The sequence below is a fragment of the Sarcophilus harrisii genome, chromosome 3, assembly GCF_902635505.1.
Source record: "Sarcophilus harrisii chromosome 3, mSarHar1.11, whole genome shotgun sequence".
NCBI classification, from domain to species: domain Eukaryota; kingdom Metazoa; phylum Chordata; class Mammalia; order Dasyuromorphia; family Dasyuridae; genus Sarcophilus; species Sarcophilus harrisii.
The window spans coordinates 162506789-162531846 of NC_045428.1; the positions used below are offsets into that span (position 1 = coordinate 162506789).

The following is a 25058-nucleotide window of genomic DNA, read 5'->3' on the forward strand; positions in this document are numbered from 1 at the left end:
TGTTTATTTGGTAACATTTTCATTTTATTTAGACTCTAACATGAGGCATGCCTACCAAAACAAGTTATTTAATACTAAATTCCTCTGAAATCTGCTGACTTTTTGATAGGTTTTTACCTTAAATAGAAAACAAAATGTAGTTCAGTGTTGGGTAGACCCGGAGACGGGAAGACCCGAGTTCAAATCTGACTTCAGACATTTATTAATGTGTGATCCTGGCCTTACCCTGTTTGCCTCAGTTTCTTCATCTATAAAATGAGCTGGAGAAGAAAATGGCAAATGGCTGCAGTATCTGAGTCATGAAGAGTCAACAAAACAACAACAAATTACTATAAAAGAGGAACATCAGTCCAGTAGCCTAAAAAAGACAGATGACTACAATAAAGAAATTCAGGTTCATTTTAATCTGATTTCCTGAAGTGAAATAAGAACTTCTCGATTTTATTCATTAGAAGCATTCCTAAGGCAATAGTCATCTTAAGAATAAATTAATTCAGAATATTCAAAATTGCTGGTAATTTATTCTGAGTTTGGTAAAGCAATTGTTTCTACATGTTAAACAGTTAACAGGTATAAATAATATCATAAAGGACTTATTAAATCATAAACTCCATTACAGCAGGGACACTGTTTTAGTTAACTATCTAATACCATTCTCTCTCTATTTACATTGTAGGTCTTAAAATGTCTGTTGAAATGAATTTATATTGAGATGATTTCCCTTAAAAAGATAGAGTAATTTTATGATATACTGAGTAAAGATTGTTTCCCATGCACAAAATAAACTAGAATTTAGGAAGGAGCATAAACTTGGGCTGCAGTGCACACACATGAGCTAAAACTTACTGTTGACTGACAGAGAACCTGGATGATTAAATATTGATTTACCTGGGAAACGCAAACAATAGGCGAGGTATACCACAGAAATGTGTTTTTTTCTAAAGTCCCATCAGTATTTGATAGTCAGGACTGAGCTTCATCAATATTTCCTGTTCTACGAAAATTTCTATTTTTCTAAGCATTTAAGAACATTATTGACAAAAGCCAAATAAAACAAACAAACAAACAAATAAATAATGTTGTCTAATTACTCTGTAAAACCTGAAACCTAGAATTCAATAAGGCAACTGTTTCTACCACCAATTGAGATTTAAAAAAAATTATAATGGTTGAACATATTTAAACACTTCCTTTTAATTCACCCAAAGAACTGTTAAAAAAAATTTTTTTTGTCTACATCTGCAGATATCAACACTCTCTGCTAACCAAACTATGTACTGTTTGCTTTCCATTCACCAAGATTTTAAAAAAGGTATATAAAGCAAGTTATCCAAGAAAACTGACCTTGAGATTGTAGAACATTCAATGTGCCAGCCAGGCCTTCCATTTCCCCAAGGAGAGGCCCAAGAAATTTCCTGAGGTTTAGCTGCCTTCCACAGAGCAAAATCACTGGCATATTGCTTATCAGAATCATCTGCAACAACAAAGTACTTAGTGGAAAAGAAATTTTAACAAACATACTAAGATCACTATAGAAACATACTCAAAAAATTCTACTCAGTCTTACAAATGCCTACACATTTTTGTTTTCACTGATTTCCCCCATTTATGAAGATGGCACATAGATAAGTTGCTAAGTACACCAAAGCACAGTGAAGGTTGATCCAGGTTTAGTAAAATACTTAAATGAATGTGAACTGATAAAATTCTAAAGAATCTATTGAATTAGACATTACTTTAATCATCCTTGAACATCTTTGAGAATGGAATCCTTAGCTATGACTATAAAGTAATTTTTCTATGTGGAATTATAACAATAAAATCTGTCAAGGCAAAATGCACTAAGGTGGCTACCATGTGCTAGTATTATGCTAAACACCTGAAAAAATGATATAGATATACTGACCTTATTTATATTTTTATTCCCATATGAATGTTGGAAAGCCTGAATATTAAAAAAAAATAAAATTATCCCCCTTTTCTACAGTCTAATTAAGATTTTGGAAGGTACCTTAAAAATTATCTCCTACAAACCCTTCTTTTTTACAGCTGAGACAACTAAAGGTTAAAGACAGTAAGGAACTGATGCGATAATTAGTTTGTGTCTAGGATTTAACACAATGCCTGATGAGCTCATAATAAAGACTGACTGATTGACTGGCAGAATCTACAATTAAAACAAAGCTTTTTCAACTCTCAGGCCAGCTGCCTCTAAGGAAGAAAGCAAAGAAGATTTTGTATAAATCAGGGCTTCTTAAACTTTTTCTAATCATGACCCGTTTTTGCCTGAGAAATTTATATGGAACCCCAAGGATATAGGTATATAAAATAGGTATACAAATTAAACATCTACTGACAATAAATCATAATTTCATGACTCCTCACACTTAATTTTATGACTCCATATGGGATTGCAAGCCACAGTTTAAGCAGCTTTGGTATAAATGACATATATTTGTAGTTTTAAGATTTTTTTTTTCTATTTTAGGAAAGTTTACTTATATTTGCCAACTTTTAAAGTTCTATATTCACTGAAATCTTGAGCACCTACTCAACAAATAAAGACCATCTACCATAAGAAAGAAAATGAGGAACAAATTGATAACATAACTGTTACTTTAAAATAATTATTTTATGTCTAATTTCAGAAGGTTGCCATAAGAAAAATACTTTTAAAAGTCTTAAATATATAGGGATGAGCTACTGATACAAATCAGTAGGATAATAAAGTATTAAAAGATATTTCTACACTAAATGTTCTTTAACAAAGTCGTCTTGGGGAAGCTTAACAAATAGTATAATGAATCAATGCAGTCATTGCTTAAAATGGTTTTGAACCTCAGTTTTAAAGAGCAGTTTCAAAAAAAAAAAAAAAAAAAAAGGAATAAAGGAAAAAAAAAAACCCAAGTTATCCTAAATATCTATCTCTTTTTCTTTGAGAAGAAATTTGATTTCTTAGAAATAACCTAGTCATCTGAAACCAAGGCAGATGAGTAGAGTAGATAACCTGCATTCTTAATCAAAAACTATTTCAAAGAAATAACACAATGTATTGTGAGGCACAAGCTTAGTTATAAAGACTACAAACTGGATCCCATACATTGATACTCCAAATCCTCCAAAACTTCCACATAGGTTTAATTAACTGACATTATAAAGGAAATTTTACAGAAAGGGTTCCAATAATTTCAAGATACAGATATTCTTTTCCCTGGTGATTGTGACATTTGAGTTTGGGTCATATTGGAAATACTATGTTTTATTATCATTAACTATTTCCTCAAAAACAAGTTATTTTTTAGTTTCCTTTGAAAGATAAGAATAATTGTTCATTATTGTTCAAGTGCCTTAGTTACTTGACATGTATTTGTCAACTACTAAATCACTCAAAATACATGGTACAATATTCTCAATGTTTTTTCTCATCTTTTAAGTTCTCTTTTTAGAATAAATATTTATCTTGATTTAGATGGTGGTCTAAACACAAGACAAACCTCTGAATGTTTCACTATTTTCAGAGGTCATATGGATTACTAGATTACAATTTCATGCACATATAACTTTTCCACCTTCTTTAAATTCTTTATGCTAGTCAAAAGCTTTTCTTGACATTAGTTCACCCTTCAAAACTTTTTTTAACATATTACTTGCAGATTTAACTTCATACAAGATTTTTATACTAACTTCTTCAAAATAATAGTCACTCACTTTGATGTTGGTAAAAAGTAAAGCACACTTCCAATTCACCAAAATTGCTATCAAAAAACTGGCCAGCTTCCAAAACAGTGACCACTCTAAATTGAAAAGTTTTGTAACATTTGCTTATGATCATAATCTCCAATTTTATGGGTCACACAAGAATATCAATTTCACTGTTCATATCTCACATCTCACAACCTCTTTCAAGGTTTCTCTGGTAAAGCTTGAATGACATATTGGAGAAATAGAAAATGACAATTAGTAATGAAATGTGCTATTTTCATTTTATCCCTATTAGTAAATGAGTTTAAAACAAAAAACCTCACCTCATTTCTTACATTAACATAGAACTCAATCCTGAGAACCAATGAGCAATGCTACTATTGATAAAATCCTGGTATAATCAAATAGGTTGTTTGGGGGGTTTTGAAAGGTTAATGATGCTTTAGCTATAAAGGCACACTTTTTTTCAATTTAGGTACAAACAATTCTCTTCATTTTCAATCTGAGGCTCTTAATATTGAGTACTCATAAAGAGCACAACATTGAATTAAGCACATCAACAAGTAATAGAAATAAAACACAACAGGAAAATAATACACATAATCATTATAGCATTGAAATAGAAAAAATAACCATAAGATAATCAAACAAAGTTGGAAAATTATGGAGAACAATTTTGGTACCAAAGAGAAAACAACTTTCCTTAACTTCTTTGCAGAAAATCCATGTGGAACACTACATAGAAAATCAATTTTTTCCATCAGTTTTATTTAATTTTTTTCCTCTTCTTACCTTTTTTCTTTTTGTTAAAAAGAAAAAAGTCTTAGTTATAATGATATCTCTGAGGGAGGAGAGGAGAAGGGAACATGAATAAATCTGGGTAATGTTGAAAAAAAGAAGATATCAATAAAAAACTTAAACAAAACAAAAACAACAACAACCAATAAAGCAACCACTAGGATGTTCCATTTTCATTGTCAAAGCACTTCCAATTTAAGAGAAAACAAGATTTAAAGCCCTTAGGCAAAACTCAACCAACTTACCTGGTTCTACCCTTCCTTCTGGGACAATACCAATTAATTTTCCATAACTGTCTCCTCTAGACTTAAGGTCAAAATAAACATTACCTTAAAAAAGAAAATCATTATTAAAATCAGTGATTTATTTCCCAGGCTAAAAGATCAACAACTGTGTTAACATAATATCAAACCAAGTCGTTTAATGACATTTAAATTTATATTTGTTAGTCCATTAAGAAGAGTAAAAAAATATCTTTCAAACTATACATTTGTATAAAATCGAGACATTTTTTAAAAAGAATAAACTATAAGGCAAAGCAATTTCATAAACTTCAGCTTTCCTGGTTCATAGGAATTAATAAATGAAATTGTTTCCCTAATCTAATCCATGTGAAGGTATTTTAGGTGTCTACTTGAATACCATTTGTCTACATTTTTACACACACACACACACACACACTTCAAATGAAGAGATTTAATCAGAAAATTCAATGCAGAATCAGTTGTAACCATTATTCTATTTCTCATTACAAACCTGCGATGAAATAGGCTTAAAAAGTAAAAGTTTCAGAACTCGAGAGGCTTTATCAAGACAGTAAGAAAACTAAAAAATTATAATTTATGAAGTCTTTCTAGCTGTTCAAGCTGCTATTTATGCTGAGGATGAAATTCCTCCCTGAAAGTAGGTAGTAGTATTGGCAACTAAGTAGCACAGAAACAGGCATTTTAATTAAAATCAAAGATTTAGGAAGGAGACCTTAGAGATAACCTAGAATGTATTCATTTTAGAGAGAAAGAAACTAAGGCCTCAAGAGATTCAGACTTGCTTCACGTCAAGACAGGCAGTAAATGGCAAAGTTGGGTTAGGAACCCAAGTTTTCTGACCTTAAATCCAGGTGTCGCTCTACTACTTCCTGTTGCTTATTCCCCAAAAGACAAATTAATTAGATTCAACCTTTATATGACTATTCTCTTGCTGCCTCCATTTTAGATCATGGCAGTTTTCCAATTCTTCCAATTTATCATCTTCAGATTAATTCTAGTAATCTTAAACTAACTGTGAGAGGAGAAAACAAATCTCAATAATAGGATTTTTTTTTAATTCTTTTAAAAAAAGAAATAAAGCTTTAGTAGGAAACAAACCTAAAAGCTTATACAATATTCCAACTAAACTAACAACATATTGCCTAATAAAGTAACCTGCTCAGAGTCTCAGTCAGTATGTGCCAGAATCAAATCCTGGAAGAAACAAAAAACATGGTCCATGAACTTCAAAAGTTTATATATATATATATATATATATATATATATATATATATATATAAACTTTTGAAGTTCATGGACCATGTTTTTTGTTTCTTCCAGGATTTGATTCTGGCACATACTGACTGAGACTCTGAGCAGGTTACTTTATTAGGCAATATGTTGTTAGTTTAGTTGGAATATTGTATAAGCTTTTAGGTTTGTTTCCTACTAAAGCTTTATTTCTTTTTTTAAAAGAATTAATTGCATGTTATTGATTCAATATTCACAAATAGAAAAGTTTGTTGTGCCCTATTGCTGGTCAGGCAAAAATTAATGGAGAAGGTAAGGGACAATGTAGGCCTTGAAGAAAGTAAAGAATTCAAATAGAATCAGAGGGCAAGTAGGAAACTTTGGTACTTGCTGACCAAATGAAATGCCAAAGTTACTAGTCCCCTTTCCTGGGAAACTAGCCATAGAATTAAAAATCCTCTGAACTCTTGACCAGACTTAGTTATTCTAGACAATCATTATATGATTATATAAATTAAGTTTAAAAATGGATTTCCTTTAAAGGACAGTAATCTTTTTATATTATAATAGAACATATTTACTTTAGAAATGATCAAAATATGTAAGTGAGAATTATATCAAAAAGTCCAGTAAACTTTTATGTAATCTCTGCTGATAGCTGATAATTGTTACTAGGCAGTACTAGATAAGCAGGTAGGTAGAAATAGATAGATAGGCAAACAAAGAGATAGGTGCCACTGTGAATAAAACAGAGAACTTGGAACCCAAAAGATTAAAGTTCAAAAGGGTCTCAGACCAACTGTGTGACCAACGAAGTTAATTACTCTATCTGCCTCAATTTCCTCATTTGTAATGAGAATAATAGAAATGTCTTCCATAGTTGTGAGATAAAATAAGAGACTTTATAAGTACTTTGCAAACTTTAAAGTGCTATATGAATGCTACCTAATACTATAATTAATAATAAATGTTGTCATATTTCTCAAAATTCTACCTACTGTGGTCATACACAAATTACAACTAGATATTAATCATATAAAATCCTACCTTTTCCAGTAGAATAAGCATGCCCCTTAGAAATTATTCTTTCAATAAATGAAATTATATGAGGAATATTGTCAGTTACTCTCATATATACTGTAGGTGGAAGAACCTAAAGTAAAGGAGAAAAGTATTAAGTTTAGTTAGACTCTTTGTGAAAATATGTTAATCATTTTCAATATGATTCTGTTTCACTTTTTAAAGAGACCCTGAGAACACAAAATCAGGAAAATAAACATAGCCAGTTTTTAATGAATTGTAACAGTACCTTCAATGTAGCCATATCTAGTTTAAAATCTTCCTCATAAAAACGGGCTAAAGCCGAAGGTGAAATGTTCATCTACAAATGAGAGGGTTATCAATTAATAGGAGGCTACTGAGAGTAAGCAATCAATTATCTGCTAATAAAAAGACAAAAGGCAAGCTAAGGCTATTTTTCAAATATAAAGAAAGAACTGGGCCAAATGGCTTCAATGTTCTTAACTATTTTTTAAAGAGCTCTTCAATTCAGTGAGGACATTTTACTTTAAATCATTCAATTCTATCAAACATTAAAGGCCTAACATGTGCACATATATATACGCATTTAATGACCATAAAAGTTTAATTGACCTGGTTTTCTGATTGGAAGGAAAAACAGTAGATTTAAGCAAATAGCAGTCTTATAAAAATGTTTCTTTTGTCCTATTCTCAAAAAAGCAAACTATCAAGATATTTTCTATACCAATTTATTACAATTAGGAATGTTTAAATTTCTAAACTTTTGGATGGCAAAAGAAAATAACCAAAAATATGGCAGCAGGAGTGGGGAGAGGAAAAGAAATCCATAAAAGAAGTATTAGGACTATAAATATACAAAATTACATAGCTATCTAAAAAGGTATTAATTTTCAATTTTGCAAGAATCATTTACACTTTTTAAATGGAGAAAAAAATTAATTTAACTATCTATCAAAGAAATAAAAGAGAAATGAAACTCGAATGAAAACCCTAACCAGAAACCATTCAGACAAGCTTCCTGCTAGCATTTCACATAATTATTACACCACCAAAGGTACTATGTATGTGTGTGTGAATATATATATACATAGAACTACACATGTTTAACATATATTGGATTGCTTGCCATCTAAGGGAGGGATTGGGAAGAAAGGAAAGAGAAAAAATTGAAACACAAGGTTTTGCAAGGGTCAATGTTGAAAACTATCTTTGAATATACTTTAAAAATTTTAAAAAACCTATTATTGAAATAAATAAATAAAGCCAAATCTTCCAAAAAAAAAAAAAAAAAAAAAAAAGAATATATATATACATACAAACACACACATATATGTGTGTTTGTATGTATAAAAATATACAATTTTTACAAATATTTTAGTTAGTCCTTCTCACAGAAGCCAAAACCAAATAAACATTTACTTAAAACATTCAAAAGGTCAAACAGCAGGAAATGAAAAGGTCAATTGATTTGCTGAAGGTCAGCCAACAAGTTAATCATTGTTTGGAAGTAGTAATTTTAATGATGATGATGCCCAAGATGTCTAAAACACATTCAAATTAAAATTTTAAAAAGCCTCCAAGTAGCCACTTCAAAATTTTCAAATATCATTTTTAACCAGTAATCCCCAAAACAAAGTTAGGTTAAAATGAATATAAAGCGGCCTGCAGTGTACTGTTTTCCACAGGAAAAAATGTCCCATTCTTGCTTCTCTATGTATTATTTGAAGTCATATTTACTTCCATACTGTCCTTTCCTTCCTACCCATTCCTTCTAGAATGCTTCCCTCTGTCATCAGTTTATAAATGTTCCAAGAATGAACAGATATGTTTTACATTACTCTGAGAATCACAGAATTTGAGTTAAAAGAGAATTTCATTAACCATATAATCTAACCTATCATATATAAGACTCAACATACTCAACAGGCCAGATCCTCTTTGAAGACAAAAAGAAGGAATCAATCATTTCGCAGAGCAACCCATTCTACTTTTGGACAACTCTAAATGTCAGAATAACTTTACCAACCTCAAGCCTAAATTGGCCCTTTTGCAGTTTCTAACTACTGTTCCTGCTTCCATCTTCTGGTGCCAAATGGAACAAGTCTAATCTCCCTCCACTAGAGAATGATTTTTCAAATGCTCAAAGATAGCACGTCTCCCAGAGTCATATTCTCTAAATTAAGCATGCTCAGGTCCTCCAAAAATCTTCTGTTTATGGATTGAAGGTTCTTCATTATTTTTGTCATTTTCCTTCAAAACTTCTCTAATTTATAAATATCTTTCTTAAACTGTGGTACCCAGAATATATTACTCTAGGTGAAATCTAAAAAGGGAAAAGTACAGTGGGAATATTGTCTCCATCTTCTTGGAAGATATACACCTTGCTCTTAATGTAACCCAATAGTGCACTAGTTTTTCTGGCAACCACTTTTAACTCGGGACTCATAGTAAGCTTCAGTTCCCTAAAACCTCCAGATTTTGTTCACAACTACTGTCTGTATATTCAATCTTATATTTGACTGTGATTCCCTAAATGCAAAACTTTATATTTACTGCTATTAAATTTTACATTCAGCCCCATGATCTAGCCTATCAAAATCCTTTTGGATACTGATTATCATTCAGTAAATGAAACCTCTCAACTTTGTGTTATCTGCAAATGTGAGGAACATACAAAAGGCTACATTTTTATCAGTCATTGACAAAAAAAAGTCACTGCTAAAATCTAAGCAGGGATACTCCACAAGAAACCTCCTGCCACCACTGAATTATTAACAATTTATTCTGAATTTGGTCACCCAACTATTTCTCAATCTGATTGGTAATATCACTTAAATTAGTGTTAAACTCAAATAGAAACAGATCCCTATAAATAAAGTATTAACTTAGAAAGCCAGAAATTAATATTATGTATGTCATACTATATTTCTTTTTTGTTTTGTTAAATTATTTCCTAAAGACATTTTAATCTAGATTAGCCTAAGGAGTTTGAAACTTGTCCTTGATTTGAGAATGCATCTCTTCTACTATAACATAGACTTTAAATCATGTGCTATCATTTTGTCTATCTATATAACTGCCTATAAGAATAATCCTTATGTTATTTGAGATAATTTATATTTGAAGATAAACTTAGAAGCTTCTAAATGTTCACAAATGTTGTAGCTCAATTTCAGTCACAACAGTTTCAATGAGGTACTTGCAAATATTGGCATCCAATTAAAACAAAAGATAATTGTCTTGAACCACAAGATATTTTTTACTTTTTAAAATTAGTTACATGTTAATAAGCTAAGGAACCAAGTTTCTCCATTCCCATCTCAAACTCATTTAATAAATTCTTCTCCTCTGCTTTTTAAAATCTGACAAATCCAAAATTGTGCCAAAAATTAAATGTCAAGAGTAATTCAGATGAGTGTAATATCATAATTTAAAATATTTTTAAAACAAACTTCAAAGCAGATGGCATGCAAGATTTTGCCACCATTAGAAAAAGAGGAAGATAAAGCAATAGCCTTTTTGACAAATACTAAAAAATGGAATATCATTATCACTAGCTTACAGATATATATTTATAAAAAATGCAACACTTCTTTAGGAGTAAAATGTAAATAGTACATGAGTCCTCATAAAGTGAAATAATATTAAGAGCATTTTGACTTAGGAGTCAGAAGAAATCTCCCTCCTCCTCCCAAAAGTCAGGGGACCCAAACAGCTTTTGACACAAAGCATAACTATGAGCAATAAATGTAGTCTCATTCAGGTCTCAGTTTTCTCATCTGTGAAATGGGAATAACAACAATAATATCCCTATTATCAATCTCACACTGTTGTTACGAAGAAAGCACTCTGAAAACCTTAAAGCACCATTTCGGTATGTTATAATAAGGCTTAATACAATGAATAATGCCATAGATTTACAGGTGTGGAAAAGTTTCTAAGTTTTCAGATTTAGAGGTTTGTGGTGTTCTCTTCTTTTGTATAATATGATTGTTCTCTGGGTGCAGGTTTCTTGGGGAGCTTCTAGAGGCAGCCTTAGTTTAAGTTCCAAGTAACAATCACCTCAAATGCAGCCAGGTGTTAAAAGTTTAAATCCTTTATTATCTCCTTCAAAATAGCCTAGTTAGTTTTCTTAGAGGCCTCTCTCCCTCCTTGGTTCCAAGAGCTCTTGCAGCTTGTCTGCTAGCTTCAGCCTGAGCTGTCTCTGAATCTTGGTTCTACTCTGCTCAACTCTCTCCAGGAGCTCCTTATATATGATCTCTTAAAGGTGTGAACCCAAAGGTTGACTCCTCTCTGAGAGAGTAGGATTGTGGGTTTTTGACTTGTGAATCTCCCGAACTTGTGAACTCTAATGTGTGAGCTAATGTGTGAATCCTCAAGGTGTAAACTTAAGCATTGTTTCTATCAATTCCAGTGAGTTATCACCTTGTTTCAAGTTCTGGCTCATAACAGAAGTTTTTAAAATTAATTCTACAGTAGTTTCCTAATTGCAAATCTTTAATAAAAAAAAAACAAGTGAGTGTGTGTGTGTATGTGTGTGTGTAAATATACAAAAAGATGTTGGTTGATTAGTTGTTGTTTGTTCTTGAAGAGGACCAAAGTGAATCACTATGTTGAGGTCAAGGTACAATGCTTGCTTCAGCCACCTTCATGGATATTTGAACTAAATATCCATATCCCTCCTATTTTGACAGAGGAAGTCTTCACATGTTTGGGATAGATATCATAACGAAAGGTTTAAGACCCATACGTTACCCATCCTCAAACTGGTTTAGTCCATCTGCAAAAATAGTTTACCAAGGTGTGCCTGCTGTGTATGCTACAGTTTCCAGGAGTTACAGGGGAAAATTCAATGAATCAGACGGATACCAAAAGTGGATGAGCAGCCCTCACACCAGAGTACTAGTCTTCTTGAAGCACTATACACACATATACTCCCCTCCCGAACCATCTTTTACCTATGATTTTCAAATCAATGTTGCTTTCTCAACCTATTCTTTTTCGCTACTTGAACATTCTTCACATCTAAAAATTAGTTTTTTAAAAACTGAAATCACCTTCTTTTCCATACTCCATACATATATATGTATTATATAAGTACGTGTGCGTGCACGCGCACACACACATATACATGCTCACACATAGATATACTCATCTCAACAGCATCTGGTAGACAAGGTTCTAACTATAATAATAAAGCTTAAATTCTCTCTCCTTTGCTCGCCATTGCCCATCAGCAAATCCTGTCAATTCTTTCTCAATGTCTCTTCCTTTCGGTTCTTTGGGTTATCGTTACTTTTAGATTCCTGCAACAGCTTTCTAGATACACTCTTATTACCCTTCATCCCACTTCATCCTCTTTAGCCAATTTTGGAGGAGAGAACATAGAAATATGATTTCCAGGAGAATCTTCATGGAAAGAAATAAACAAGAACATTTTTATCAGTTATTCTCCTGATTAAAAATTTACAGTGGCTCCACATCATCTACTACTAATTAAAATATGAACTCCTCAAGTCTGAAATTCAAGGTATACTTATAATCTACTTGTCGTTTCATCTTATTTCAACTTTTCATTGCCATGATCTCTTTTCAACCACACAAATCTCTTTTCCAAGCCTTTGAACACAGAGGAAACAAGGAGCAAACACGTTTCTTGATATACTACATGAGCAGAATTGGTATTTACATGAATCTGTAGATTTCTAGCAAGCAGGATAGCTGAGAAAGATTTCTAATGACTGGAGGCTAGAAAGAGAGGGAATTTCTCTTCAACTAGCTATTACCATTTTCCTTATTCTTTCTCCAAAAAAGCAACCTAGCTTACCTGATTTTCCTCTGAACTAATTTTTATGTTGATTAATAATATCACAAAAGTATTTTCCCAATGTCTACAAGGGAAAAAAAACAAAACAATTACCTATTAAATATCTTGTGAAGTTGAATATCGACAATAGGATTTTTTTTTTTACCCTATAATTTCCTTACTCTCCTTCCCTATCATTGATATATACAATGTAAAGAAATACTCACTAAAAATTAAATAAAGAACATAGGACACGTTGAGGTTTTCTGTAAAAAAAATGTTTAATCAATGAGCAACTGTATAAAATGAGTAAGATCTACATGCTTAATCACTGATTGAGAATATAGTTTTTAAAAGAGTGATAAGCATAATAAGTACCTTATTCATCTAGGGAGAAAAAATTCAAATTTTTATAGCATCAAAAAATGTCATAGCTAATTTATTAACAAAGCCTAAGAAACTGAAAGAATTAAAGCATCTTACTGCCCAATAATCAGACTTGATCTGACATAATTAAAAAATGAGTACAAGTCTCTGGTTAGTTTGATTAAATCATAAGGACAGATCCACCTGTGAATAAATTAAATATTTTTAAAGTATTTAAATACAAACAATGTGAGAGATTGCAATACTCAGCCAACAAATTAACATTATTTCATATTTACCTCAGTTGCTCTTTTGATTATTTTATCATCTACATCTGTAATCCCCATCACCATGACAATGTTGTATCCAAAAGTCTTTATTAAGATTCTTCTAATTATATCAAATTGAACATATGAACTGAAAAGAGAAAATAAAATGTTAATTCTTTTTTATTCAGAAAATAATTATTCCTTAAATTACTACTTAAAATAATTACTACTAAAAATAATTTATTTTAAAACCTCTTCTGTTTAAAAGGCTTCAAAACATTAATTCATTTAAAAATATATACAAATATATAATAAAGTGCCCATTATGTGCTATAGAAATGTGCTAGACAAATGACACTGAAATATCAAGAGAAAATAAATAGTACCTGCTCTCATGGAGTTTAGCATAAAGAAATATGGGTGAAAAGACAATAAATAGACAAAAAGTTATATCATAAAAGGAAGAATGGAAATAGATTAGGAAAAAAAAAGGTTGTGGGGAGTTTAGGAGAAGGAAAGGAGATTTCTTCTGGATAAGACTTAAGGCTACATTTATCCAACTTAGTTTGTAAAACAAAAAGAGTGTTCCGGGATCATTCAGTTCTAAAGACTACATTACAATAAACCAATAAAGATACTCTGAATTACAGTATGCTTCTTCCGGCTTTTGTTTTTGGAGTTTAACCTTGTTTACAACTACCAGAAAAGATTAAATGCTCTTTAAATATTATCATTAACTGGTGAGTTTGAAAGCTACAGTAGCCTTTTCCATAGTCTACCTGAAGTCTGTCCAGTTTCTCATTGCTGCAAAGCAGAGAAAAAAGAAAAATAAATCAACAGAAATGCTTTCCTATTAAAGCTATTTAGGACAAACTTAAAAAAACATTTATAATGCAAGGGAAGATGTCATTTCTTTATACTCTACTTCACAGTATATATTGGATATACTTTTAAGGGTAGAAAAGTAAATATAATTAAGAAATCATCAAAAAGCTCTTGGGTCTGATTTCTCACTATGGATATTAAACAATTAGATCAAACTCTCTATTAGCACTAGGTATATTTGAGTACTTTCTCAATTTTCAAGCAAAAAGACAAATCTTGATGAAAAGGGTCAAGAATATTACTTAACAAATAAAAGAATTATGAATACTTATTTTACAAAACAAATATTTATGCCTTAAGTGAATATAGATGGATTGTATATACACACATAGATACAGACACACAATAATATACATAAAATATATTTTGACTATACATGTAATATGGAGGGTGACAGGTACACACAAAAACCTACATAATAAAATATACATGTATGTACTGTTACATGCCTATGTAAACACCTATTCTATACACTTAAAAAAAATTTTTTAAATGACTATATCTAGCATTGTATAGAATGTTAAGATTTTCAAGATTTATAAATATTAACTCATTTTATTCTCACAACAATCCTGGGAGATAGGTACTATTTATATACTCATTTTACAACTGAGGAAACTTAAGTGACTTGTCTAGGGTCATACAAATAAGTGAGGCTACATTTGAACTTAGGTCATTTTTAATTCAGGTCCCGAACTCTATCTACTGTGTAATGTCCTTTGAGGGTATGTTACAAAATTAAATGTAAAAAAAGGGTAATACACCAGCCCTGAAGTCAGGAGCACCTAAGTTCAAATCTGGCCTCAGACACTTAATAGTGTCTAGCTGTGTGACCCTGGGCAAGTCACTTAACCCTAATTGCCTTAGGGAGGGGAAAAAAAAGTTATAAAAAAAAGGGTAATAAAGATATCAATTTGTCAAAGAAACAAGTAGCTACTTGTTTTTCCTTCAAGAGCATTTATTAAGCACATTGTATATATTCTTGCTTTGCATGGAGAAAGATACAAAGATAACTAAATGGTCTCTTCACAAAGTCTGTGGAAAATAAAATAATCACTTTTTAGTTATCAAAACAGGATCCTTACAAAGTTATTTAGCTTATACTTTTTATCACTTGATATGCAATTGCATTTATGGAGGACGAATAAACACAGTGGTGTCTTTACTGAACATACATATAAATCTGTACTGCAATAGTTTAATTAATGCCACTTAGGTTAGGGAAAGAATAATAATAAACTATTAATTTGTATTGATAAAAAAAAATCTAATTTTGCCTCAGTCCCTAAATCACCACAACTCTTCAATTAAAGAACTTCGTATAAAGCTAGACAAATATTTTGGCAAAAATTTCACAATTTAATATCTGACAGCAGATATCATATTTTGCTTGAAATGCCTATTTAACCAAAATATAAGTATAAATCATAAACAAATTAGAGGAGTATGAAAGATGCTTTTTACAACTCTGGTTGAGAATAGAAAAGAAATGATTATTCAAACCAAAGTTGACCATAAAAGATAAAAACAAGCAAAATTGATAACATATTTCCAAAAATCTTTTGAACAAAATCAATACACTAGACAAATAGTAAGTACAAATTAGAAAAAAAAAATCTTTTCAATCAAATATCTCTGATAAAACTAATAATTTATATTTAAAGGAAATTGACATAAATATATAACCAAGATGTGAATGATTAATTTATATATGAATTTATATCACAAATGAATTACAAGCTGGCAAAAACCATATGAAATGTTATAAATCATAAATAATTAAATCAACACAAAATTAACCACCTGTGAAGTTTCATGGCATCCTCAAAGTACCAAATATGATAAAAGACAAAATAATTAATGTGTTAGAAAGGCAATGGGAAAAAGATACTAGTGGAGCTCTGATTTGATCCCGCTGTTCTAGAAAACAATTTGAAGATATGAGAAAACTCATAAAACTGTGCACACCCTTTGACCTAATGATTCCCCTTCTGGGACAATATATGGCAGGAGAGCCACCAGGACAGTCTCTATCTTGAAGTCTGTGTGTGGCTGAATTTGTTGCAGTTTATATACTCTATTACAATTACATCATTACAATATACTGAGTATAAACCAAGCATCATATCACTAGGGAACCATTATTTGCTGTAAGATTAAATCAATCATACTGAATTAGAGAACTCACATGCTAAACTAGCTAACCATTGTTTTATCAATTCCACTGAATTAACACCTTGTTGTAGGATTAAATCAATCATACTGAGTTCCTGTCCTTTACAATGAAGAATGAAGATAAAAGGATTCAGCATACACCAAAATATTCACAAAAGCACTTTTGTAGCAGCAAAAAACTGGAAACTGGGCAAGAGATACCAATTATGAAACATGCCCAGTGTAGGAATTTAATTTTACAATCTGTGCATATTTGTCACAAGGGTTTTGTTTTTTCATTTTTCTATTAGGGTGGTGGGAATTGGGATAGAGGAAAAAAAGCTTATTTTTAAAAATGAAATTAAAAAAAAAATTTGAGGTTCTTCCTTCCCAAAGAAGAATGGGAAGAAGGGAAAAAGAAAGGAATAAGTATTTATATAAAACTTATTCTCTCTCTAAAGTGTTTGAAGCTGATTTTGATGTGATTCACCCAAGTAAGCAAAAACACAAAAATAAAGAATTGTACTATGACTAGCAATGAAAAGGAATGCCATTAGAGAAATGTATTTTTGAGAAAGGAAGGTACACTGCTCATATGGGAAGAACAAGGTCTAGCAGATAAGGCAGCATGGAAAACCAAATGATAGTGACCCTGATATCAACAGTTGCTGCATGAACCATTTATGTAGGATTTATAAGAAGGCTCCCAGAGGCATAAAGAGTTAAAGCCTCACAGACAAATGCAGAATAAAATGGGTTAACTGTATTGTTGGAGGCAGTACACACACAATGTGTAATAATATGTCAATGCAAAGTACAGATGAAACCAATATAGGTATCATGTAAGAAAAAAGTATCCTAACACTTAAAGCTATCTAAAACTAAAATAGAAAGTAGTGGACTCCTCTTCAGTGAAGGTCTTCAAGTGGCTTGTTGGGGATCCTGGAAAAGGAGCTCCTTTTCAGTATGAATTAGACAAATGACTTCTAGTGAATGAAATGCTATATATAAAAGTCTACCTTTGCTCAAGAGGACTTTCAAAAACTCCAAATAAACCAAAAACCTACTTTCATTCAGAATGTTATAAACTGTGGCCTGCAGGGGGCAGTGCTGCTTTGGAAGAGTCTCGGGCCTTCTCTAAATTGCTACAAGCTAGTATGACAAATAATTCACTCAATTAAGGGGGGGGAAGGGAGAAGATAAGTGAGCTGAGCTATGAAGAGTAGAAGAATCAAGGGCTTTGGAGCAGGTTTAGGTTGCTGGGACATAGACTGCATGAGGAGGAGTAATTTGAAATAAATCTGGAGAGGGGAGTTGCCCCAAGATTACGCTAGGATTTAAATGCCAGACTAAAGAGAGTGCGTTTTTGTTTTAGAAAAAATAGGAATCCAGTAAGAGAGCCATGATCAGATCTATGACTTTTGGAAGATTAATTTGGCAGTTGTGTGGAAGACTGATGGAAAAAGAAGAAAGTCTGGAGGGCTGCTACAGAAGTCTAGGTCAGTCTCTGTATCAGAAGTTTTCACACCTCTGAAAGTTCCTAAGATGTTTAAGGGGATCTGTGAGCCATGCATTTACATAATTCTAAGATGCTATTTGTTTATTAAAATATTCCTCTCTTCTTCAACTACTTAGTTATCTGAGGTCATATTTTCTTTATATACTCCAAAAAACAATATATCACAACAGAATGAATGCAGCAGATAAAAGAATCTGGCTGTCTTCTATTAAGCCAGACATTAAAGAGAATTTTAAAACACATAAGACAATGTCATTCTCGATAAATTTTTGTCTTATACAGTAACTATTTTTATATAAAAAGTGTCTTATGTTAACATGCAGTGGGGTTACTGTTATTTTTTAATGAATTAAATATTTTAGAAATGTATCAGTTTACATTTCTAGTATGGTAAATATTGATATTTATTCATGAAACCCACAATTGGGATTCTCAGTAATTTTTAAAAGTATAATAAAAAGGTCTTAAAACCAAAAAGTTTGTGAACCATTGCTCTATAATGCTAGCTTCAATTAGCAGAGTAGGCATTTTAATAAATGCTAATCGACTAGTTTGTACCTTTATATGACAATAAGATGTTGTTCTTACATTTCTAATCAAAGGTATAAAGCAAATGAATACCAGATTGTTAAATGGATAATCAGAAAATCAGGATTCTAGGCCCATCACTACATGTATGACCTTTTAAAATTCACTTAATATTCCTTGGCCTTTTTCCGCACCTGTAAAGTGAGATGACTAGCTGATCCCTAAAGTTTCATCCAATTCTACAATTCTGCAATTTTTTGATACTCTCAGCTCAAAAATCTTCATGGCTCTCCATTAACTGCAGGATGCAATACGTATTTCTTAGCCTGGCCATATTATGGCCCTCCAAAATCCTCTACATGAACCCACTGTTATCAAACATACCTTCTACTGCTGCCTTGACAAGGAAGCCTTGACTTCCTTCCTTGAACTACCCCTCATCTACATTAACCCAATATGGCCCATCCTTCAAGTCCCAGTTGCCAAGACTTCAAGGTCCCAATTTGCTATGAAAATAATATTGATACAAGCCAGGCTATGCCAGATTTCCCCTCTTCCCTAAATATGTCTAACAAGTCTGTCTCTATCACTCATCTGGTGCTTACGTACTATAATGTATTTAAATGCACTATATAGTCTGTACTAGACAGTGAGCTCCCTGAGGCCAGAAACTACATCTTATACTTCACATAAGACTTGTACACAGAGTTTGCTTACATTCATTTAGCAAAAAAAGGGAAGTTCATACAGAGGGGCAAACTCCAAAATCAACTTTTAGGATAAATGTAAAAAAATGATTATGACATTATCAGATTTTAGTTCCTCCTTTTATTTAAATAGATATAATATGGAGCCATCAGCATAAAATATCCAGTGAAATATAATTCATGAATTGAACATTTCAGTTATCATCAAACCATTCAAAAACAAAAAACCCACCACCACCAAGTACAAAGACTACAGATTTATGATTATTTTTAAATCCATTTTTTTCTCTGAGTAATAAGCCTTTAGAAATTTGGGGTAAATCTACCTTCTCAAAATATATACAGAGAGTGACTACATAGTTGTACATTTTCTTTCTTCATCTATTTCTCCTTCCCAAATTTTGAGTAATAATTTTTTCTACAAATTGCTTTCCTCCTCCCTACCTATTCTGGAAGGTTTACTAAGAGCAGGTAAATAAATGGTTAATTAAAAGCTCAAGATAAATTTATAATTGTATATTAGTCATAGAATTTATTATATGTCACATGCTTCCTTCAAAAGTTTTTTTGGGGGTTTTTTTGCTGAAGCAATTGGGGTTAAGTGACTTGCCCAGGGTCACACAAGTAGGAAGTGTTAAGTGTCTGAGACCATATTTGAACTCAAGTTCTTCTGACTTCAGGGTGATGCTCTATCCACTATGCCATCTAGCTGACCCTCAACAATTCTTAAAATGCCTTCAAGCAATAGCTTGAGACTAGATGTTCTGGTGCTAGACATGAAACCTGCTCCCCAGGTTAGCAGGACAGTTCTGTTCCAAACATTTTAACTTTTTTTGCCCTAGTCTTACTTCTTTCTTTAGTATCATAGGTTTAAAATGGGAATATAAGGGGGGAATATAAGTAAAAAGGTGATAGTCATAAGAACACCTGACATCACCCAATTAAAATCATTAGATTGTTAGTTCTAGGACAGAGATTATTTTATGCTTTAATATGCTTGGAAGTAATTATCATAGTGCCTGGCACATAGTAGGCATGTTTACTGAATGAATGAATGAAATGAAATACCTCTGCCTTCTGTATTACACAGAAATAATAACTTTAATAGTTACAACATAAACAGGATGATTTCAGAAAGGCCTGGAGAGACTTACACGAACTGATGCTGAGTGAAATGAGCAGGACCAGGAGACCATTATAGACTTCAACAACAATACTATATGATGACCAGTTCTGATGGACCTGGCCATCCTCAGCAATGAGATCAACCAAATCATTTCCAATGGAGCAATAATGAACTGAACCAGCTACGCCCAGAGAAAGAACTCTGGGAGATGACTATGAACCATTACATTGAATTCCCAATCCCTATATTTATGCCCACCTGCATTTTTTATTTCCTTCACAAGCTAATTGTACAATATTTCAGAGCCTGATTCTTTCTGTATAGCAAAATAACGGTTTGGTCATGTATGCTTATTGTGTATCTAATTTATATTTTAATATATTTAACATCTACTGGTCATCCTGCCATCTGGGGGAGGGGTTGGGGGGGTAAGAAGTGAAAAATTGGAACAAGAGGTTTGGCAATTGTTAATGCTATAAAGTTACCCATGCATATAACCTGTAAATAAAAGGCTATTAAAAATAATAATAATAATAATAGTTACAACATAGCACCTTATATTTCCATTTTATTTCTTCAGAAGTGAAAAGTCTTATTACAGGAAGAAATCAGAGAATCTGATCAAATTAATGGTTGAATTTGAAACAATTAGGGGCCATCAATAACACTATCAAAACATTAACATTTGTGCTCAAGTAGTATACTGAGAGAAGACAAAGAGGGGAAAAAACATTCCTTCTCATCATGTCATACACACTGAGCAAATAAAAATATTTTTAATACCTACAAGTTTTGGGGGACTTAATTTAATTGTAGAAAGCTGTCTAATTTTCATTATTTCACCATACAAAATAATTCAGAAATTTACATTTTTAACCATTTACTCTTACAAAAGGTAAATACCTCTAGGGCAGTTTCTTTTTCCACTCCAGTAAGGATTACCAAACATGTAAGAGGTTCACATATTAAGGATAGGGCAAATTCATCAAAACGATAAATTTTAAATAAATGAATATCGGTAATGTCTTCAGCTGTGTCAATTATTTAACATTTACCCAACTTGCTGAAATTAAAGTAAATGCCAGAATACTTAGACTGTCCATTTTCCTCCAACTCATAAAATGCTTTCAAACCTCTGGAGTCTTCAGGTTGTGATAGAAGGGAAAAGTGAACATTTTATTCAATGACTTCATTACATAAACTGGTGATTCTGACCAAGGTACATTAAAATCATTTTAAAGAATGACAAATCTATTTTAAAAGCACTTCTTCTACAAGTAGAAATATTCTTCTTAAATGCAACAAAAAAGAATGTACCACAACTCACCAAGCATGCCCAAGATGTGCATGATCATAAACAGTTGGTCCACAACTATACCTGAGAACAAAGTTAATATTCATCATTTTGGATGAAATAGCTTTTCAATAACACTACTATATTCATAATTACAAGGTAGCCATTACGATGCTGTGCCATTTGAAACACATTCTTACACAGGGTCAGAGTTGGGAGAGAAAGGATTCTAAGCTAATTCCTTCCCTTTACAGATGAGGGAACTAAAACTGTAGCCGTCCGCTAAACTCCAAGAAGAAAAATAACTTGTCTATGTAACTAACACAAGAGTTCTTCACCTGGGTACAGGAACTTAGTATTTTTTTATTTGGGAGCTGTGACTCCCGCAGAGGAACACTGGGAATAATCCCACCTCAAACTCTCACTATTACACCAAGTTGCTTGACACTTGGCCTAATTATTTCATATTGTAAATTAAAATTTTCGAATTTGGTGTAAGATATACCTAATGGTACATAATTTATCTCCCAGTTGTGCAGATTCAGAAGGCATCAAAATATATGCCAACTTCCCCCCTGGACCCCGTGGCTTCGCTCCTCCTCCAGTACCTGTTCCCTCCCACCCCACCTCCCCAGCCCTCGGGAACGACCCCAAATTCCGGTAACGAATCGCCGGCGCTACCAGGAGATGGCTTCCGGGCGGGGCAGGATTAAAGGGTCTTTCCTTCGGGTTAGACTGTTGTAGATCTGGATGCCCGTGTCGTGGCCCGGGGGCGGCTGCCATTCCTTCTCGCGGCCTACGCAAACGCCGCGGCCCAAGGAGGGCCAGCCTGCCAGTCGCCAGCCGATGAGAGCGGCGAGGTCTGGCAGCCCCCGGCATCGGCCTGCGCTCCGCGGTCTCCACAAGGTTGGAGACAGGATCGGCCTGCGTGGCTGCGACATGAAGCCCCGCATGCTGCGGCCAGGGTTGGGGTAAGAAGAATGCGGGAGGTTCGTAGAGGATCGCCCGCCGGCTCCACTTGGCAGTCGCGGCGTGGAACTAGCCAGGAAGCCCGCCGCCTCCTCCCTCAGCCCGCCCCCGGGGGCGGCCTTCTGCCTCCTCCCCGCCCAAGGCCGGACCCCAAGCGCCGCCCCGGCCGGAAGGGCTCTAACCGGCGAAACTAAGAGGCCCGAGTCAAGCGGTCCCTGCTCTCCAGACATCCCGCCCTCTGCTTGGTGGGGCTGCAAGTTCGCCGCCGCGTGTAGAGGGAAAGCGCTGGGAAGGGGTAGGGCGGGGCTGACAAACCTAGAAACCACGTGAGGGGGACGTGCAGGGGCAGCAGGAGGAGGGAACAGTCTTTCCTCCGACTGTAGCTACAACTGTGGTGTCCCGAGGGCCCGGACAGTGTCGGGGAAAACCCCAGAAGGCTGCGCGGGCGCCGGAAAGGGGTGGGATTTGATGTGGTCCCAGACCCTCCTTCCTCTCCCTCCACCCTCTTCAGCCACGTCTACCCCTCCCCAAAGAAAGAAGCACGTTCTCCTAATAAGCGCATGGGTTGCTTTAAGGCTCTGCCCAGCGCAGCGCGAATGGAAGCAAGAGGCCCACGGGCATTGCGCCGGGGCTCAGGAAGGCTGCCCCCGTCCCCCAATAGAGACCGGCCCTATCAGCCAGAAGCAGCGCCGAAGGAATTGGGACGAGCTCGCCAGACTGCGGGACGCCTTCTGTTCGCTGATTTTTGCGAGCCGGATGCAAAAGGGCTTCCTTTCCTCCGTGTAGGGCGTAGTTTACTTCTGCTCCCTCCAGAGAAGCCTCAACAATAGAAAGGGTCACGGAGCTAAAATCTCAGCACTGCGGTTTTTAGCACATATACACGAAACACACTCCTCAGTCCTCCACACAAATTAAATACCTTAATATACTGTTAAGCTTTTACAAAATCACCCTGTTCTCGCGCATGGGCGGTGCGGGTAGATTCATTTTAAAGACACTTTTAAACAACCCTCACCCTCCCTTCTGAGGTATATTTTGAAATGGACATTTGACTGACTCTTAACTGTTTAAAAAGTTTAAATTGTCAATAGCTTCACCACACAACCCAGTACATACCCGGCAGTTTCCCAGCCATCCCATCCCGATTTATGCCTAGTATATACTTTCCCTTGCCACCGTCAAAGTACAAAGTCTCAACGCTCTACCTCTCCCCAGTGAGACTTTTCAGTGATATCTTTAAAAAAAGTCTTTGTTTTCTCATCACACTGTTTCAGAAGTGAATGCTAAACTATAACAAACAAGATATTTCCTCCAAAAGTTAATAAAGCCCAAATCCTTGGGATCACCTATATTTCTTTTTCCAGGGGGAAAAAAAAATGTCACCAAATTAAGTGTTAAGAAAAAACAGATTAAGTACTCTAAGATTTAGAACACTGAGTCACAATTTGAATTAATAGCACTGGGTAAATAATAGCATTTGATTTTCCAATGCAAGACATTTTAAAATTATTCCTAATTCCATCACTGTAATTCCTTCTGTATAGTACATAGGTATACATTTGTACTCAATACAGTAATTTGATTTTGTCGGTTTATAATTTTCTCATTTTTAGTTTATTTCAGGACTATAGAATGTAAACTGAATGCTACTCTTAGAATTTAGCAGTTCTCTGAAGACAGTAAGTACTCAGTATATGTGATTTGAAAACTTTCTGAATTAATCTTGCATAAATGTAATCATTTGTGCAGGTGAAATAAAATAGTCTGTAAAATCACAACTTATAAAGAAAATTCTGACCCAGATACACAGAAGTTATATTATTTTTACAATCTGAATATTTGAAGCTTAATCAAAAATGTAAAGAACTTTCTTTGATTACAAATTCAGAAAAACCAAGATCAAATTCCATACATGGTAGTCATATGGTTGACATTTGAATTGGCCAGAGAAAATAATTACTTTTTTCAAGAATGGATTTTACTGTCTTCCTGAAACTATCTAATGTAATCAGTGTACAAGCAGCAGTTGGGCTTTTTTTCCTAAGGTCTTTTGAAAGGACCAGTCCTTCACAAACATTTTTTAGTGATAGCAAAACAGATTGACTATTAAGGTAGTTTAAGTATTTTTCATATACTTACATCTGGTTCATCATCTTGTTTTCAGCCAAAATTTTAGCAAATACCAAAGCAAAGAATAATGCATTTTAAGGAATTTTAAGCTTCGGATGGATTATTCTATTTTTATTCTTGCATTTTTTTCAAACTTTTCAAAAACAAATTTTTTACATGTATATAACATTTTGCTTTAATTTAAAGAATAGCTTAGTCTAGAAATATCATTTTTCAAAAAGTTTCAACTTTTTTTTTTGTAATAGGATCCAAAAAAGCAAAATTCATA

At 33.6% G+C, this 25058-nt stretch overlaps 1 protein-coding gene across 6 annotated transcripts in view; it reads right to left on the reverse strand.

Moving 5' to 3' along the window:
- The window catches only part of CARS2 (cysteinyl-tRNA synthetase 2, mitochondrial), a 64245-nt gene extending 41193 nt beyond the window's left edge, over window positions 1-23052 (reverse strand). The window contains exons 1-7 of one of the 6 annotated variants that reach the window (XM_031958708.1): window positions 22976-23052; window positions 21725-21775; window positions 13509-13626; window positions 7306-7377; window positions 7044-7149; window positions 4746-4829; window positions 1345-1474 (exon numbers count right to left, since the gene is read on the reverse strand). In XM_031958708.1, the coding sequence (XP_031814568.1) occupies window positions 1345-1474; window positions 4746-4829; window positions 7044-7149; window positions 7306-7377; window positions 13509-13562 (446 nt within the window). In that variant the 5' untranslated portion in view covers window positions 13563-13626; window positions 21725-21775; window positions 22976-23052. The other 5 variants (XM_031958705.1, XM_031958706.1, XM_031958704.1 and 2 more) reach the window with 5 other exon arrangements.
- Between the last annotated feature and the right edge of the window lie 2006 nt (window positions 23053-25058).